Below are 19336 nucleotides of genomic sequence, written 5' to 3' on the forward strand. Positions count from 1 at the left end.
CACGGGCTGCTTTTTGTAAGATACCGCAGGAATATGCAGACATGGTATGAAGATGTAACCTCTGCTTGAGTACTTGGCTGTTCTTTGGCTTCTGAAATCCTGAAAGAAGGATCAGCCCTAATATAAACACAAAAGACGACCAGAATTTGGGAAGTTCATATTTGGTTCCTTAGGTTTTTTTAGATTCTTTCCAATAATTTAAAAATATATTTTCCACTAATATATTTTTGGGGCAGGCAACCCTTGTTTCACAAGAAGTGTAGTTTTTTCAGGAAAACATTTCATATTTTTTCTCATTTGATTCTCTTCTGTTAGATTGTTAGCATTGGAAGGTACGCATTAAGGAACTACTTAGCTGGGTCAGTCTTCTTATTTCACAGATAATTAGATAGGAGACAAGAATTACTGTTGTACGGAAGGAGGAAGCACTAGAACTCAGGTCTCCTGATTCTTAGGCTAATGTCTTCTTCACTGCCAACAGCATGTGAAAAATTTTTGTATAGAGGCAGTATATATCATCTTGAAGATTGTAGGCTCTGAAGCTAGCCTGCCTGCATTAAAATCACAGATTTTTGTTTCCTAGCTGGTAACACTGATTAAGTTACTTAACCTTTCTGTGCCTTGGTTTTCTCATCTGTAAGATGGGATAATAATAGAACCTCCTTCATGGGGTTGTTGTGAGGTTTAAACAGATTAATGCATATTAAGTGTTTAGAACAGTACCTGGTATGTGGGGAGCATCCAAAGAATGTGAGCTGCTATTGTAATTATTGTTTTTTTGTACTTACTCCATATCCATAGTCCCTACTATAAGTATAGATTGATATTGTTAATTTTCTTATTTCTGATCTATCAATGAGATGTTGTATAATGTAAATAGTAAATACTTTAACGTCAGAAATAGTTAATTTTTTTACCTCTGGAATAAACTTTATCTTTTTATGATGGCACTGTTGTGTTTTACATGTGGACCAGTAGAGCTACATGCTTGCCTTGGAGTAAAGCAGAGGCTCTGTCGGAACGTGCCGTTTGATTCTGGTGTTTTCTCTCCACAGCAGTACAAGTTCTTGCGCTTCAGGAGGTCTCTGCTTCTGCTGGTTAAGCACAGTTGTGTGGAGTCTCTGTTCCTGCTTAGAAATTTCTGCATTGTCTATTATTTTCTTGGTAAGAATTTCTGTTTTTGGTACAGGGTATGTATTAGCTCACAGCTCTGAAAATATCAGTTACAAAGTCATTCTGGATTGTATTTGAATGTTTCCTACAGTTGTAGGTGTGTGATTAGCCCAGCTGAATCATTGTTTAGATTAAATGTTTAGATTTAGATTCAAATGTTCAAGCATATTTAGTTAAGGGAGCGTATTGTTAAATAAAGTGTAGTATATTCATACAGTGGAATAATATTCGACCTTAAAAAAGACAGAAATCCTGTCACATGCTACAACATGGATGAACCTTAAGGACATTATACTAAGTCAAATAAGCCAGTCACAAAAAGGCAAATGCTAATACTACATGATTCTACTTATATGAGTAATCACAAGTAGTCAGACTCTTAGAAACAGAAAGTAGAATAGTGGTTGCCCGGGTCTTGGGGGAGGGGAGAAAAGGGAGTTCAGTGCATATAGAGTTTCAGCTTTGCAAGATGGAAAAGTTCTGAAGATCTCTTGTACAACAGGGTGCCATAGAGTGTATGTACACTTGAAAATGGTTAAGATGGTAAATTTTGTAATGTCTTTTTCACAATGTTAAAAAAATGTGTCCTTTAAAAAAAAAAGAATATATTGTTTGTCATTTGGTAATTTCTCTCTAAATAACATATTTCTTTTTATAACTTTTTGTGACTTGTTACTAATACAGTAGAAATTTGTTGCTGAAGAAACTTTGTAGAATTTGTTAACATGAATTTTAAGCACAAAAATATAGCTTATTTAATATAATGAACAGTACATGTTGAATGGAAAACACTAATCTAAATAGCAACACATATTAATATAAACAGAATCCAACATCCTAAAATACTGTTTTCAGACTAACATTTTCTGATTCTACCTTTCTCTATGGAATAACTTTAGAAAATTGTTCTATTTGTGTATAGATCATTTTGTTGTCCACTTTTTTACTTTTAGTTTATGTAATCCATTTTTCTGCATAGCTTTTATAATTGTCATTCCAACGTTAACACTTTGTTGCTTTTATTAACCTACTATAGTTAGCCTGGCTGTTTTCCCTGTTGTACTTTTGGGTTGACATAGCAGCTGTGTCAGTATATCTATGCTTAGCTATTTCTTCTGTAATTCCAGCTATGTTTCATTCAGATTTCATTTCCAGTGTTACTGCTTTTCATTTCTTTGTTGCACTTTGGTCCTTTTGGCCAGTTTCCTCTTTTGGTTGTTCATTTTTGTAAAACGTCATGTGAATTTATCATGGGAGACAAGGAGCAACACAACTACCTGCTTTGCGCTCTGTGCCAGAACTAAATAACAGATGTGAGTGACCAGTCACCAACAGACTTTGAAAGAAAGGATGTCCGTCTCTTATCTACACACTGATTGTATACTGAAAAGCTAGAAGTACTATATTCAGTTGCATACAGCTGAAATTTGAATTGTGTCGTTCGGGGATTGGTGTTTTAACTAAACCATGGTAACTGAAATATGTACGTTTTAGATCTGTGCAAAGCAAAGACTGCCTGTATTTAGAAATTAATTCTCTTTTTTTTCCTGCTCACACCTAATCAAACAGTCTAGCATTTTGACTGAGGTCTTGGTGTCAACTTGGCCATCTCATCAACCTCATATTCCAAAGCACGATTAAGATTTGTTTTGTTAACGTTTTGTATTCATAGCATAGTATTTTTTTCTTTCAGGCCATATTCCCAAAGCTTGGATTAGCACTGCTATGGACCTTCAGTTAGATGAGTAAGTGATACATGAAAGGTCTAATTTTAACTCTTTAAATTGTCTCCATTCTTTTAGATGTTTGCTACTTTCCAGATGTTTTATTTAGATTTAGCATTTAAATTTTTAAAGAAGTATTCATTTTTGAATACACATAATTCACATAATTTAAAATTCCAGTGGTATATAAAAGGGTATACAATAAATCTGTTGGCCCCGGTCTCTAGTCAGCCAATTCCTTTCCCCAGAAATAAGAATGATAATTCATTTTTTGTTAGATACAGCTTTAATATAAGTGGACTTCTTGAGTTGCATGGCTATACCTGTCTTCAGTTTTTCTCCTCAATAATCATTTTATGCTATGTTGTGGTATATAAGCACAATACTGTGGTGTCACTCTAATTTTCCCTGTGAAGAAACCAGATTTGAGTAGAGTCACGTGACCCGTTGACAGCCATAGTAGCAATGGGGTGGACGTGACCTGCTGACAGTCATAAATAGCAATGGAGTGGCAGAAGTGGGATGTGTTGTTCTAGTTAGTCCCCATGCACTTTGTTCATAGGTAAAGCTTTAATCTTTATTTGGTATATAAGTATAAACTTCTCTATTAGTATTTGTTCTTCTAATTATTGCTTATTCCACTGTAATTTGTGTAATTTGTGTCATATTTGAACTTAACTACTACCACTTCTGGGGAGTGGGAATATTGACACTACTGGTGTTTGAGATATTATGGTTGCTACAGTGTAGATTTCAGTTCCTGACTTTTAAAATTTTCTAGGTAAAATTTAGTTTTGTTTTCTGCTTAATGTCTTAGATATGAAACCAAATTCGTGGGTCACTTACTATGTTATATTAGTCCAGGTTTTAAACCGGGTCAAATAGAAAAATAATAATGATATTTAATAGAAAGTTAACATAATGTTTAATTTTTTTCCTCCTTTCATTTAAAAAATGTTTTGTTTGTATGGAAGTGCCTGGTATTCTGGCCTTAATATATGCCAGGCCCTCAGTAATATTTATTTAAAAACTGAAAAAAAGCTTTATTTATTGCACACTCACCTCCCCCCACCCAGCCCCAGGGAATGTCAAGTACTATGCTGGGCACTCCTAACAAACTGTTTTAAATGTCATAAAAACCCTGAGAGATAGAATGAAGAGAATATGCCACCATTATATTGATGAGGAAACTAAGGGTAGATTGGATTAAGTTGTTAACAAATTCACAACATTTACAAATAATAGAGTCAGAGGTTCTAATCCTGTTTTCACAATTGCAAAGTGTATGATTATAGGATTATGATGACTTTGCAAATTGATCTATTCAAGGTTTTGGTAAGATCACATGAGTTCACTTTATTTAGCATTCTAACAGTTTTTTAAATTATTTTAAAAGTTTGTTATGTGTAGATAGTACTTTGTACTCTTATCTACTATGAAACGGTTTATAAGGTATACAGATAGAGTTGAAATCCTGTCCAGGAGAGGTGCTAGTCATGTCAAATGGTTTTTAAGCAACAAACTACAAAACAACAATAATAAAATTTTACCCAGCCTCTGGGGGAGGCTTTTTCCTCTGTAGAAAATGACGTGAAGATTTGGAATGCAACAAACTGAGAGCTAGTTTAGGTCTACGCTTCCTTTAAGACTCCCTTGTGCACTTTATAAGACGGTATTAGTGAAAGAACTCTATAGGGTACAAAAGGAGAGGAATCTATCACCATTATTATCTAGAAATAGGATTTGTTTCTGTGTGGGGTCCCAGGTCTGTTAAATGCTTAGATTGTATTTTTCCCACAGGATTAAATAGTAATTTCTGCTTTCATAGGCAGTTTCATAGGCCTCTTGACACTGTGAGCGGCCTCCTGAATCTCTCATTACTCTACCATGTCTGGCTATGTGGTGTCTTTCTCCTGATGACTTGGTACATCTCATGGATACTCTTCAAAATTTATGCCACAGAGGTTAGTATTGAGTTTTGGATCAATACTTTTCTGTTTTGGAGTACACAGACTTATTTTTAGTAGAGCACTGATTAGCATGCTGTTGTGCCCAAAGCCATTTTGAGAAGTTGGGTTTTGGTCTTTCTTCTCAGACCTCTTAAGAGATGTATCATTTATAACCATCATTTATTTGTACTTTTTTCTGAGGAACAGTGTTAGTATTCTTAATGGTTGGAAGCTAAACTAAATGAATTGTTAGTGGTACTGACTGTGCTTTGTCTATAGTGTAATTCTCTTCTGAAGGTTTCCGTTTCTCCACTGAGCATATACTAGATCAATTTGAATTTTAAATTAATTTTACGTGCTATTGATAGAGACTATTAAAATATTTAAATGTAAGGCAATAAAATACTTGTTCTTTGAAGGAAAGTTAAAAAATTCATATTGAAGAAATGATTTTTATAATAAATTTTTTTAATTTTTAATTTTTAAAATTCTAATTTTTTTTTTAATGGAGGTACTGGGGATTGAACATAGGACCTTGCACATGCCAAGCATGAACTTTACCACTGAGCTATACCTGTACCTCTCCAAGAAATGATTTGAAATGAATGGGAATTGCATTGTTTTTATCACCCAGATGTTTGTAACTTAGAAAATGAAGTGTTTCTGTTTTATTTTACCATCTCTGTATGTTTATATCCTTCAGCGGCTTCAGACAATCTTTGTTTCTTAAATTTGTTTCTATTGTTGGAAGCCAGAGATCTAGTAAAATCGGAAAAGTAGTATCTTAAAAAGTAGTGTATTTGGATGTTTATAATTTTAATGCAGCATATTTTTGCAGGGAACGCTAATGATGTTAATTTGGTTGTATTGTCTTCCTTGTAATAAATTTCAAGTGCTAATTTACTGAATGTAATTAAGTCATGAAAATAATAATTTTCATAGTCTTTATTTTTTATTTTATTTGATAGGCTCATTTGTTCCCTGTTCAGCCACCATTTTCAGAAGAGTCAGATGAATGCCTCCCGAAAGTTTTAAACAGTAGTCCTCCCCTCATCATAAAGGTATCAAAACTATGCATTTTGTGTCTCTACACAGTCATCTCTAAACTATTTTGTGGAATAGACTTAATGTTTAGCATATTTAAGTATTTAGATACATTTTTGAGGGCTTAAAATATTCTAATAATGTAAAAAGTATTGTTAAAAACACCTACATGCTACAGTGAATGCTGTTTACTCTTTCAGTTTTCATTCATTCCAAATGACTAAAATGCAAGTATGTATTGCAATATATTTGTATAAGCTGGGCTTTATTCAGAACAGGTATAAAAATATTTCAAGCATGAAATATAATGATCATATGCATTAGCTTTTCACAAACTCCTCATGGTAGCAAAACCAAGCACTACTGATTGTTGGTTTTTTTTTTTTTTCCTGAGACAAGGAATCTCATCAGTGAATCCCCCCAAACCATGTTTTTCTGCAGCAGGTTTGTCAACCTCAGCCCTGCCAGCATGGGGACCCCTCCCTCCTGCCCACTGCCACATGCCCTGGGAGGGGCACCCTGGTTGAGATCCAGTCACCTACAACTTTTGTTTGACCCTCAACAGCAAACTGAGCCCTCCACCTGACAGGGGCCACAGCCCCCTCTGCCCCCTAGGGCCCTGGTCTGGATGATCATATATAGGGTTATGGTTGGCCCATCGAGGGGCTCCACACAGGGGCCTGACCTCTGCCTCACCCACAGGGCAAATGCCAGGAGTGACCCTTTGGCACTCCTTCCAGAATGACCAAACTGTCTCCTGCTCCTTGTCAAGGGTCCTCACAGCATAAGTGCTCATGGACCAGGTGGCTCCAGACCCCGCACAGGGAGTAACAGGTCTGGACAGGACACAGGCCGCTGATACTGGCTCAGCGGCTCTCAGGCAGGGAAGCAGGTCACACCTGCCCAACGCTTTCTTCTACAAAGTCTCCCCCAGACAGACTACTGAATGAAGGAGACCCTCTCTGAGTCAGTCCCACTGTGCCCGAAGCTTGCCACGTGCTCATACATCTCATTTAATCCTCACAACGAGCCTTACTCTATGAAAGAAGAAAATCGTACTGTCCAGCTACAAACCATTCTTAGTGCCCACTGTTCTGAGCACTGAGTGTAGAAATAGCCGCTTCCTCTGTGCTCTGACGTCACGGTGATTCTTTTTTTAATCATTGGATTAAGACACATTTTCACTCATGTAGTATTTTTGGCTGTCATGATCAAAGGAAGTGCTTGATAGTGTGCACATATTCAGTGAACTCTCTTAAAATATGAACAATGACAATGATCCTAAAACAAATTTTAATCAAAAGAGTCTAAAGAAGTTGCAGTAAGTATAAATCAACCTAAGTAGGAATAAATTGTTTTGATTTAAATTGCATTTTGAATTTTTAAAGTAGAACTACGATATATGTGATCTGTTAAGAAGTCATAGTACTTAAAAAAGAATTAAAGGAAAATAGAACCCAGAGTTTGGATTACATTCTAGAAAAGTTATAAACTAAAAAGAAAATGACCCACTGATGTTCTGAATAGCTTTAAATATCAATCATGACTGATTTATTAGATAAACAAAAATATCAGTTACTCATTTGGTTATTCAAGAAATCTTTATTTACTGGGCAGGTGTCAGTCACTGCTAGTTGCTTAGGGTATAATGATGAATAAGATGTAGCACAGCCTAGTCGAAAGGGCAGATATACAAAATGAGGAACATTTACTGTGGTCAATGCAGTGGGAACCACTTATTCTGCTTGGGACCAAAACAAACCTTCATGGAAAGGTTGGTGTCTTGAATAATGAGCGAAGCAGTTTGCCAGAGAACAAAATGAGGATTTTCAGTTAAAAAAAAAATACAGCATATGCTGTCTATCTACTGTGTGCTAGGTGTTACCTCTAGATGTGGTAATGAGCAAGACATTGTTCCCGCCTCACAGTTTAGTGGGTGGAACCAGATAAGATGAGAAAGCAGGCAATTACAATAAATTATGTTAAATGCCACGATTGAGAGCTGTGTGAGTGTATGTTTTTGTGCGGGAGGGCAGGGAAGTTCCAGGAGGATGTGATGTTTCAAGTTTCCCATCACTAAGTGAGAAGGAACACAGAGAGTTCTGTAGTTCCTAGTAGCTGGAGCCTACGAGGTGAGTGGAGTAGCCTGCAGAGGATAAAGGCAAGAAAGTTCTGAAAGTCTAGAAAGGCAGATTATGGTGGAAAGTATTCCCTTCTTGAAAAATTGCAACTAATTTCCCCTTAGATATATAATGTTGAGCCTAATTCATAAATAAGGTTTTATATAGAGGTTAAAAATTTAAATAATGTGTATTTTTTTCCTTTTAGTATTTGGCCTTGCAGGACCTGATGTTGCTTTCTCAGTATTCTCCTTCACGAAGACAGGAAGTTTTTAGCCTTAGCCAACCAGGTATTGCTAAAAGTAATCGGATGTATATGCAGAAAGTGTTCCACTTAAAGTTTTTAGTGAGAGAGATGTATTTATTAAAATATTACATATTGATTTAAATCTTATGCAAAGTATTTGCATTGCTGTGGTTAAAAATTACATTTCCAGGAAAAGTATTTTTAAACTTTTATAGTATTTCCTTCAGCGCCCTCATTCCCTTCACCTGGAGAAATTATGAGGTAAGTTGACAGTTTTAGAGTGGAAAAATACATTTTAAGAATCCTAGAAGTTTTAATGCTACGAGGGGGCCTTAAAAATCAAGTGGTCTAATCCGTAGATGGAGGGCCTAAGTCTCAGAGAGATTAAGTGGCTTAATAAAATAATGTCAGAGTTGGAATAAAAAATTCTGTCATTTGACTCCAAGGGCAGAGCTCCCTCCTCCTGCCATGCTACTTTGCCTGCCTTTAAAAAAACAAAAAGTGAAAAGGAACTAGATTTAATGGTGACCAAGGATGCTGCTGGCAGCTCAAGCACTTGTCAGGCTCAAGACTGCAGATGTGCCAGTGGTGCTCTGCCGTGTTCCCGGAGGGAAAGCCTTCCTGCCCAGCCGTCGGTGGGGACAGAGAACCTGGGTAGCTTTACATCTCTCTAATCAGCTCTTCATTATTTTGTCCTACTTGCCAGTTCCCACTTATAAAATGAAACTGTAGTTACATGGAAATGAAATCCAGTTATATAAAAATATAAATAAGTGGAGCTGCTCTCCTTTTGGTAGCATGAAAAACCCAGTGCCAATGCTGTGGGAAATTATCTGCAGCAATACCTTTCTAGCAGACTTAGGTTCAGTTAGGAATTCTGTGTACACTAAATGTTTTCGCCAGATATTTAAGTAAACTGTAACTGAGTGGCATGTTCTCTGCCAGAGAACATATATTAAAGTGTTAACTGGTCATAGAGAAAGAGACCTGATTTATGGCTACCAGAGGCAAGGGTTGAGGGAGGGGGGGTTAGATGAAAGCAGTCGAAAGTTACAAACTCCCAGTTATGAGATAAAGAAGTACTAAGGATGTAATGTATGACATGATAAATATAATTAACACTGCTGTGTGTTACATATGAAAATTGTTAAGAGAGTAAATCCTGAGAATTCTCATCACAATTCTCATCCGTGTAACTACAAGGAAATACATTTTTTTCTATTTCTTTAATTTTGTATCTATTAGAGATGATGGATGTTCACTGAACTTATTGTGATAACCATTTCATTATGCCATACACCTTAAACTTATACAGTGCTATATGTCAATTATATTTTAAAACTAGAAGGAAAAAAAGGTAACTGGACCATTGCATAGTTCCGTAGTGGTCCTGAGTTACAGCAGTATAAAACATCCTGGGGCCTATTGATGGAGTATTTTGTTTGTTTTCAGGTTGAATGGTATTCCTCTTGAGTTGTAAATGGGGGAAATATTTAAGGAGGAGCCTAAGTGAAGAGAGAATGATTCTCTGGCACCCAGGCTGGAGAAACCAGTTTTCAGTGGACTCCTTTGCTATTCTCAAAACACAGTGAAGCACAGTTGATTTTTATATGACAGCTGTAGGAGATAAATGTCTTAGAAAAATCAAAAGAAAATGAGAATTAAGGGATTTTTTAAAGATTATTTAGTTATTTATTTATTCATTTATTTTGTTTTGGGGGGAGGTAATTAGGCTTTTGTTTATTTATTTTAATGGAGGTACTGAGGATTGAACCAGTGCATGCTAGGCACACACGCTACCCCTGAACTGTACCCTCCCCCCAAATTAAGGGAATCTGGATCATAGTAGTTTAAGTTAAATAATAAGCTAACAGATAGTAAACTCTCCAAGTATAAAGTATGATCACTATCAAATAACATGTCACTTCTATAGGTATAATAGCAAGTAGGGGCTCTTTTGCAAGTGAAAATATGTGGAAGCACAGTGGGTCAGACACAACAGGTTAGGGGTCACTAGGGACCATGGGATACATCTCATTAGACACGTTCATTGTCTTAGTCTTCAGTCTGCTCAGTACTGCTGGTGGAGTAACCTGGGTCTTTTTCACTCAAACTGTGCTCCAATGTTTGGCTTTATTTTAACAATTTGAGAGTAGTTTTTTAATGGTAAAATAGCAAATTTTTGCTTGTAGACTTTTAGGAAAATTATTTCATCCAAATATTTATTGAATTCCTGCTGTATATTAGATGGCATAAGTATAAATAGTAGCTCAACTGAGAAAAATGGGCCCTGATGCAAGGTATACAATATAACACTATTTAATGAATAAAGCATGTCTTAATTTTTTTCCCCATTTTGAGAAGAGACTATATAAGATTATCTACATTTTAAAAGCTGATATTTGGACCTTGTAGGTGGACATCCCCACAATTGGACAGCCATTTCAAGGGAGTGTTTGAATCTTTTAAATGATATGACTCAGAAACTTGTGCTCTACCAAGAAGCTGCTGCTACAAATGGGAGAGTGATGTCTTCATCATACCCAGTGGAACCTAAGAAACTGAATTCTCCAGGTAACTCCTCGTACTGCTAAGAGAGGGGAAAGCATTTATAGTCATTTTCTAAGAAAGATAATAGTAGTTAATTTAAGAATATATATATGAGTATGAAGTACATATTTTAGGGGAAAATTGATCTAATATATGAGATATTGTACTGAGCCAAGAAAAAGGCTTGGGTATCATTGTAGATTGGAAAAATTAAGTCAAGGGTGATTAGTGGTGGTGGTGGTAGTAGTGGTACAAAGACTAACAAAATGTTGGTCATCAAATAGAAGGCTTCAGCTACTGTTACGGTTGCAGTATCCCAGAGACAAAAAGTTGCTGGACAGTGCCCAGAGAGGAGCAACTGAAATGACTCAGTGATTTGGGGGCAGGGCCATCACATTCATTGTTTTAAGATTGCTAAATATAATGTTTGCAAGGTGAAAGCTGAGAGGAAGAAGTACAGGCGGAAGAACCTTTGCTATTTCAGCAAACCCCTTAAGGAGAAGATACATAGGAATGTAATAGTGATAAAAGGACTTAATGTTCTGATGCCTTTTGGAGCCAGGCATTTAATGAAAATGGGCAAAACTGGCTGGGTGAGGACTGTGGTAAACTTGAGAGCGCAGACTTCATCTGAAATGGAAAGTCGTGGATTAGCTTCAGTCCGTTGTTCCCAGGGGGGAAATTTGGACCCAGTATCTGAACTTCTGATCTTGGTTTTCTTTTAAAGAGAAGCCTGAAGAAATTTTTGGGAAAATCTGCTTTTTAAACATTGACAACTAATCTTGGTATTTTAAAAAAATCACTATATGGGCCAAAGCAAACACATCTCTGTCTTTGACTTCATTACTCCGGTGGGGTCATAGACCAAAAACAAAGAGATTAGTAAAGAAAAACAATTTAGATAAGTTCAATGATTTTAAAAGATTCTAGAGTGTTTCATATGTTATCAACATTCAGATTAGCATGTATTTATTCAACAGGTATTTATTGAATGCCTAGTATATACCAAGTACTATGCTAGAAGCCAAAGGATCAAAGATGAAAAAGCACTCTTGGAACTGATCCTTTCATGGGAGGCACACAGATAGCCAGTATAACTGCTAAAAGGAAACCTGTCAAAAAGGAGTCTGAATTGGTAGGATGATGTTTGATAATAAAAGGAGATCTTGTATGTTAAGAAGAGGAGTTGAATTTTATTCTGTGGAGCCCTTAGAGAATTTTGAATAGCTATAGTTATATCAAATTAGCATGTTAGATCATTATAATCCTGAGCTGGGGGAGCGCCTTGGTCTGACCAAAAATGGATTATTCATTATTTTAAATTGTTGTCATATCCCATCACTCAGTCAAAATTTGCCTCTAATTTTGAAGGATAATTGCGAAACTTAAGAACCCCAGTCTTAAATTTTAAATTGATTCTTCAAATATTTCCTATTGCCATTAACCCTTAATGTCATATAATGAAAATATTGTACTTTAATTGGTTGATATCTTTTGCCAGTTTTTTTTTTTAATACCAGTTTCATTAAGAAGATAGAGTACTCGTATAATTTATTTGTCTTTGTGTCTTGTACTGGAGTGGCAGGAAAAATGTTCTTTTGTTTTTGTATAAGAGGCTCTATAATTTGGTAGAATTGTAAGATTATTTTTGAAGAAGCTGTTTATAGATCAGATTTGTAGATATCCTGAGCAAATTTGTCTCTGATGTGACTTTTGTTGACTTGAAGGAACTCTGGGGAAAATGGGATAAGGTTCATGCTCTCTTTCTGTACATTTTCACACTATAGATTTGATTTAGCCAAGTAATAGTTCCAGTAAGAACATTCAGTTAACACTGGGCATATTCTAATGCAATAAAGTTGTTGCCATTTAAAAATAAAATATGAATTGGTAGGTTCACTTAAAATAGCTTAAAGTTAGAGAAACTGACCTTGAAGATGAAGATAACCTGTTTAGGGGAAAAAACAAGAGAGGCTGTACCAGTCCAACAGAAAAAGATGTATAAAGCTCATTGATTGAGAGGTCACCGGGTTGCAGTAGTGAAACCTGGATGTTGAGAATGTAAACCTACATGAGAACAGTCTGCTGAGCCTTGTTTAAATGAGTTAAACAAACAATTGAGGTGTGTAGAATTTGAGAACCCCCACGCTGGCCTGCTTGAATCAGGTTACCTCTTCAGCACTGGATCTGTTCTTTTACAGAAGAAACTACTTTTCAGACCCCTAAATCTAGCCAGGTGCCTCGGCTTTCAGTGCCATCGTTAATTAAGACATCGCTGCTTTCCTCAAAATTATCAACACCTGATGTTCCAAGTCCCCTGGCAACCCCATTTGGCTCTGGTGTAGTGAATCGGATGGCTGGAATTTTTGATGTAAACACTTGCTATGGGTCACCTCAGAGTCCTCATCTAATAAGAAGAGGGCCAAGATTATGGACTTCAGCTTCCGGTGAGGACTGTTTATTTTCCAAAATTTGAAATGTCATACTTACGGAGAATCAGATCGTATAAGTTTTTACTTCTTGGTTTTTTTTTTGTAGATCAGCAAATGACTGAATTTTCTAATCCTTCTCCATCTACCTCTGTTAGTGCTGAGGGTAAGACAGTGAGACAGCCCAATGCGATATATTCATGGATTCAGAATAAACGTGAACAGGTAGGATGTTATGGGTGTAGGATTCATATTTACAAATAACATTGAGAGCATCAAGGATTGCACATGAGTGAGCCATCAAGAATAAATAGGACTTTTGGGGTTGCTTTGTGTTACGTTGACCCAGGTGAAATTGCCCGTATTTGACCAGATTTTAGTTTTACAATTTGCAATTTCATATGGCTTAACCTAATTCAGTGCCTTTGAACTGTGAATTCTTTCACTTGAGATGTTTATTGAGTTCTTTATATATACAGGGTGTGGTTTTAGGTAGTGGGAAAACAGCAAATAAAAGTCCCTGACCATATATTTAACATTCTAGTGAAGGGAAAGAGATGAGCAAGCATGTGTATTGTACTATATTTCTTTGAATATAAAAAATGCAGTTGGTCCTTGAACTACATGGGTTTGAACTGTGTGTCCACTTGTATGCAGATTTTTTTTTAATAGTAAATACTATTGCATTTCACAGTCACAGCTGGTTGAATCCACTGATGTGGAACTATGGGTATAGAGGACCAACTATAAGTGATATGTGGATTTTCAAATGTGGGAGAGTCAGTGTCCCTAATTCTGGAGTTTTTCCAAGGGGTATACTATTAATTGTAAGACTTATTTTATATACTATTTTTTTTAGAAAATCTTGCCAGTTAAACCATGACATGCTGTTGACTATATGCATCCTGATATGTCATGTTCAAACTATGAAAAATACATGTCTTAAAGGGGAAGAAATTTGATGTCTTTGGTGCTAAATAGAAAAATAGAGCAGGAAAATGAAAGAGCAGCTGGAGGAAACGAGTACCATTTTATGTGGGGTGATCAGGGGAAGTTTCATTGATAGGGTGACTCTTGATTGGAGACCTGAAGGGAGGGCAGGGAGCAGCAAAATGCAAAGGCCCTCAGGTGGTATCTGCTTGGCTTGCGTGAGGAACAGCAGGGACACTCGTGTGGCCAGAGCCGAGTGAGGGGAGAGTGGTAGGTGGGTGGTGAGATCAAAAGAGGTAGCCGGCACCCAGAGCTCATAGGCCCACTAGCCAATGTAAAGATTGACATTTTCTCTTTAAGAGATGGGTAGCCACTGTGTAGTGTTACCCACAAGAATAACATGATGTAACCTTAATTTTGAAACTGCTGCTGTTTGAGACTAGATCCTCGGAGGGCAGTAGTGAAAGCAGAGAGACAGTAGTAAAGCTATTGAAGTAATCTAGTGGGAGATGATTGTATCTGTGACCAGAATGGTTGTGGAGACTATAAAATGTGATCAGGGTCTGAATATTTTCAAGGTAGTTATAATAGGATTTGTTTATGGTTTGATTGTGGTGTGAAAGAGTCAATGTTGATTCTGAAGTTTTTGGCCCGAGGGCCTGAAATAATATAGTTGCAATTTATAGAGTTGCAATATACTGATGATTCTGGAAGAGGAGATTTGATAGAGATGAGGTGGGGAAATCACGAGTTTGATTTTAGGCATGTCAATTTTGAGATACTTACTAGACAATAAAGTGAAAATACTGAATAAGAAATTAGACATGTATCTGGAGTCCAGGGGGAAGATCTAGGCTAGAAATGAAAATTTGGAAGTCATCAGAGTATAGACAGTATTTAAAGCCATGAGATTCCTTGAAAACTCTTGGGGATTGTAGATATAGAAGAAAAGAAATGCAGATCCTCTAATGACTAAGGGCCTGGGAGATGAGGAGGAGGCCAAGCACCATTGAGGTGAGAAAGAACCAAGAAAAGGGCGTTTCAAAGAGAAGTGAGTGTCCGATGTTGCTGATAGGTAGCGTGGAATTCAAACTAAGAATGAACTGTGGCGGTCATTGAGTCCTTGACAAGAGCTATTGGATGGAGTAGTGGGGATGAACACCTGATTGGCATGGGTTCAGGAGAGATTGGGAGAGGAACTGGAAGCCAGAAGAAAAGCTGGATCTTTCAAGAAGTTTTGCTATAAGGGGAGTAGAGAAATGTGATAGCTGGGGGGAGTTGAGGGATCAAGGGAGGATTTTATTATTTAAGATGGGAGAAATAACATGTTTGTGGATTGAATGATTAATAGAGAAGAACTGAAGGCATTTTACAAAACTTCAGGCTCTATGTGCTGTAAGTACTGCTGTGTCATGAATTTACTTTGAAGTCAGTTGGGTTATGTAGCTTTTAGCTTAATATTAGGAAAATTGTTTTCCTTGTAAATGTCAACCAGTAGAAAACCACTTCATGTCTTAAAGATCTTTTTTTTTAGTAGGGGAAACACTCTTTTTTGGCATTAAGAGGTTAAAGGGTAAGACAGTTGTAGAGAATTGAGAAAGAATTTGGTCTTAGAGAGTATCGCCAGAACCACTTAGAGTTCCTTTTATTCTGACAGGGCTCTACTTTGAGGGTTAGACATGTGTACGTGGGAATGCAGCTTAGGTTAGATGGCTCATCTTGCCTATCCAATTTATAGTACAAAAGTATTTACTTATGTGGTTTACTGTAAATACTGTTCTTTCCCTGTAAGTTGTAAAGTGTTTCATTTAAGTTAGTGTCAGGAAGAACCTGGAAATGCATAATAATCATATTTGGGTAGAATTGAAGACTATGCATGTGTTAATTCTTTTTTTTTTCCTACTCAGATTAAGAATTTCTTATCAAAACGGGTGCTGATAATGTATTTTTTCAGTAAGGTAAGAATGTGTAGCATTCTTTGGAATTGGGAATAGGGGGAGAGGAAACAAAATAAAAAATAAAGTAGCAGATGGGACTTCTAAATATTTAGCTTGATCATAGCAAGCCAAACAGCTTTGCATCATGCTTCACTAAACCTCCGTTTTAACGATAGCTGTTCTAGACACACATCTCACCTCTGGCTTCCTGAGGCTTGGCTCTAGTTGGCCTCCTGAGTCTCTTGGCTGCAGGCAGCTTTGTGCTGATATGCAGTTCCTTTCTGCAAAATCTTAGTGGCCAGTTTAGTGTTCAGAAGAGAGATAACTAGGTTAGACTGCAGGTGTTAAACTTGTATTGGATAAAAGTTGTAATTCAGGCCACAAACTAAATGACTTTCCAACTTGTCTGTCAGCTGCTCCAGCTGCTATAGGAGAGTCAGTTTCAATGGTAGCTGAAGATTTATTCCTATTTTCACTGCTACAGCTGTTGTGTACTAATTAATCTTTTGATGAGCAAAACCTTTGCCCACATGTAGGAGGGAGAATTTTTGTTTTAATTATTTTAATCTAGCTTCTCTCTTTCTGCAAATATTGCAGTATTAACTATAATACACTCAGTTAATGCCTGCAAGTGAAAGTCTGCATTGGCATACATTTCTCATTTTTTCTCATTTTTATCCTGTGGGAGTCATACTCTGATGGATGGAGAGAGATCTGAGTAACTCGATAGAATACAGATACACATAACAGAGAATCCTTTCAATTTCTTGGAACTTTTTTCACTGTGATGGCAGGGAAGATCCACCCAACTAGCAACTATGTTTACCAAAAATAATCTACCTTAGGCCATCCATTAGAGTTCTGGGAAAACTATCAGACCCCCGAGGAAGGTGTCTTGTCTTCCACCAAGAGGAAGAGGGGTTATCTGAAGTTTTACTTCAGAGCTTTGTTTGGGAAGAATGGGGGAAAAACTCACTCTTTTGTCTTATGTATGCCATGCTCTTTTCACTCAAGTTCCCTCATTTAATTTGAACAGCATCCCTGTGAGATGTCTTTGTCCTCATTTTACACATAAGGAAACCTGAGGCTCAGAGGGCTCAGGTAGATAGCCTAAGGACACGTAGCCAGTAAGTGGCAGAGCAGACGCTGAGCAAGATCTTTTCCCTTGGAAGCAAACGGCTACTTTTGATTTCTTATTTTGCAGATGGACCTATTGTATGATAAGGAGTTGTAGACACTGCTGTTTAATGTTGGGAAATGTAACATGCTGTTGTACTTAACAGGCTTCATTGGGTGCATGATGAAATCCAGCACTTACACGGGCCAGTTATTGCTCCACACTACTTGACCTTGCTGTATTAAGGAAGGTTGGGAGGTTTTTCTTTGGAGTGGGGCTGAGGGTAGACAATTTGAGAGAGGTAATATGTATTTAGAAGTTCTTTTGTTTTTAAAAAAAAAAGCGTTCATAACAATTGAAGTGTTCATAATCCTCTGAGGGGGTTTGAGTGTATGTAACTCTTTAAATGAGAAACTGAGGCACACAGAGTTTTGGAAAGTTGGCAAGTCATGTAGTAAGTTGGTAGCAGAATGCTTTATTGCAGTTAAATCATTGTGTAAGAATTTCAAGTTTTAATTCTTGAGAGGCAACTGTGTATTTTTTATTGCTATAGTACAAATACAATTGATTAGATGAAATTATCATTTCAGGGGAACTTACTTAAATGTTTTTGTTGTATTTGTAGCACCCAGAGGCCTCCATTCAGGCTGTTTTTTCAGATGCCCAAATGCATATTTGGGCATTAGAAGGTAAGCAATCTCAGTGAACTGCAACTATGATTTTATTTATCAGTTAAATATTGAAGTATAATCCATGAAAGATCAGTTCTGGACTTTGATCTCAATCTTTGAATTTTCAGATACATTTTTATTTCTTTGTTTTGTATAGATCATTTTTCTTAGGTATCTTTTAGGAGGATACGAAAAGTATCCTCACAACTGTCCCTCCGTTTCCTTATCAGACTTTGTTTTCTTAGTGCTACCAAGCACACTATTATTTAAAAAATTCTTTTCCTACTAGAACTTAAGGCAGAGAATGTCATCTTATTCAAGACTGCTGCAGCTGTGCACCTTTTCAATTCCTCTTCTAATCTTTGCCTATTTTTCTATTGTATTACTCCCTCTTTTTTATGTAGAAGGTTTTTTTTTTAATATATTCAGAATGGTAACCCTTTCTCAAATAGATGTACTGCAAGTAGATTTGCCTAATTTTGATTCACTTTTAACTTTTTTCTTCTTTCCCCTTGAGGTCTGTCTCACTTAGTAGCAGCATCATTTACGGAAGATAGATTTGGAGTTGTCCAGACTACGCTACCAGCTATTCTTAATACTTTGTTGACGCTGCAAGAGGTAGGTAATATGAAGGTTGGGTGGAGGCAGAGGTCTTGTCCCCTCTCTCTGCCCAGCCTTTTCAGTTTGTTTCTTGTATATCACATTGAGTAACAAAACATATGTTGGAAGTCAAAATAATGGTACTATTCTCATCTTTAGGACATTATAATCTAGGAGAGACTTAGAAGATAAACTTTAATTCATTTATAAATAATAATTTTATTACAACAGGAGAAGTATACCAAACCTGTAGGATATACATCTGGTATTAATCAGATTATTTAGGATATTGGAATTCTGTTCAGTGATAAAAATTTGCAACCTTACACAATTTGTAGCTACTGAAAGTGGCCTGTAGTTATTACCCATGCAGATAAGAAGTTGCCTATCGGCCAGAGGCATAAGATGGATCTGAGGCCAGTGGATTCCTGCCACCAGTCTGGGTGCATAGGTTTAAACCTAAACTGAAAGTTTAGGTCTCTTTAGTCCTAGACTTAAAGGAAGAAAAATAAAGCATGCTTCTTATTTTCCACTAGACTGCCTTTCTTAACTTCATGTTGGGTGACATGTTTTACACTGCCTTGTAATATTAGTTGTCTGGCAGATGAGCATTATAAACACTGAGGTCTAGAGGCATTTAGAGGTAGGACTTGGGTATGTGTAGTAGGTTTTCTGGAGGAGGGGTTACTGAACTAGGCTTGAAAGCTAACAATTGATACATCTTTTGGTCTTGGGAAGCAGTTTAAGATATGAAGAGAAAACAGGCTTCACTGTTCCTTTCTTCAAATCTCAATTCATTTTACCTCTTAGAAAGTCTCATCAAAACCAATGACCTTTTTTTTGTT

The 19336-nt window shown here is 36.7% G+C and overlaps 1 protein-coding gene and 1 non-coding gene across 2 annotated transcripts in view; one reads left to right on the top strand and one right to left on the bottom strand.

The window, feature by feature from the left end:
• The window catches only part of NDC1 (NDC1 transmembrane nucleoporin), a 44193-nt gene that overhangs the window by 9913 nt on the left and 14944 nt on the right, over window positions 1-19336 (top strand). Inside the window, exons 6-16 of the mRNA XM_031465165.2 lie at window positions 1056-1164; window positions 2867-2918; window positions 4726-4861; window positions 5815-5907; window positions 8219-8300; window positions 10673-10831; window positions 13009-13254; window positions 13346-13461; window positions 16074-16124; window positions 17846-17909; window positions 18409-18509. Of these exons, the coding sequence (XP_031321025.1) occupies window positions 1056-1164; window positions 2867-2918; window positions 4726-4861; window positions 5815-5907; window positions 8219-8300; window positions 10673-10831; window positions 13009-13254; window positions 13346-13461; window positions 16074-16124; window positions 17846-17909; window positions 18409-18509 (1209 nt within the window). The remainder of the gene's footprint in view (window positions 1-1055; window positions 1165-2866; window positions 2919-4725; window positions 4862-5814; window positions 5908-8218; window positions 8301-10672; window positions 10832-13008; window positions 13255-13345; window positions 13462-16073; window positions 16125-17845; window positions 17910-18408; window positions 18510-19336) is intronic.
• On the bottom strand, window positions 6947-7111 carry LOC116156981 (small nucleolar RNA SNORA43). Its single transcript, XR_004140946.2, has one exon. It is a non-coding gene; the product is annotated as a small nucleolar RNA SNORA43 (small nucleolar RNA).

This window comes from Camelus dromedarius, chromosome 14, assembly GCF_036321535.1.
Source record: "Camelus dromedarius isolate mCamDro1 chromosome 14, mCamDro1.pat, whole genome shotgun sequence".
In the NCBI taxonomy this organism is placed as follows: Eukaryota; Metazoa; Chordata; class Mammalia; order Artiodactyla; family Camelidae; genus Camelus; species Camelus dromedarius.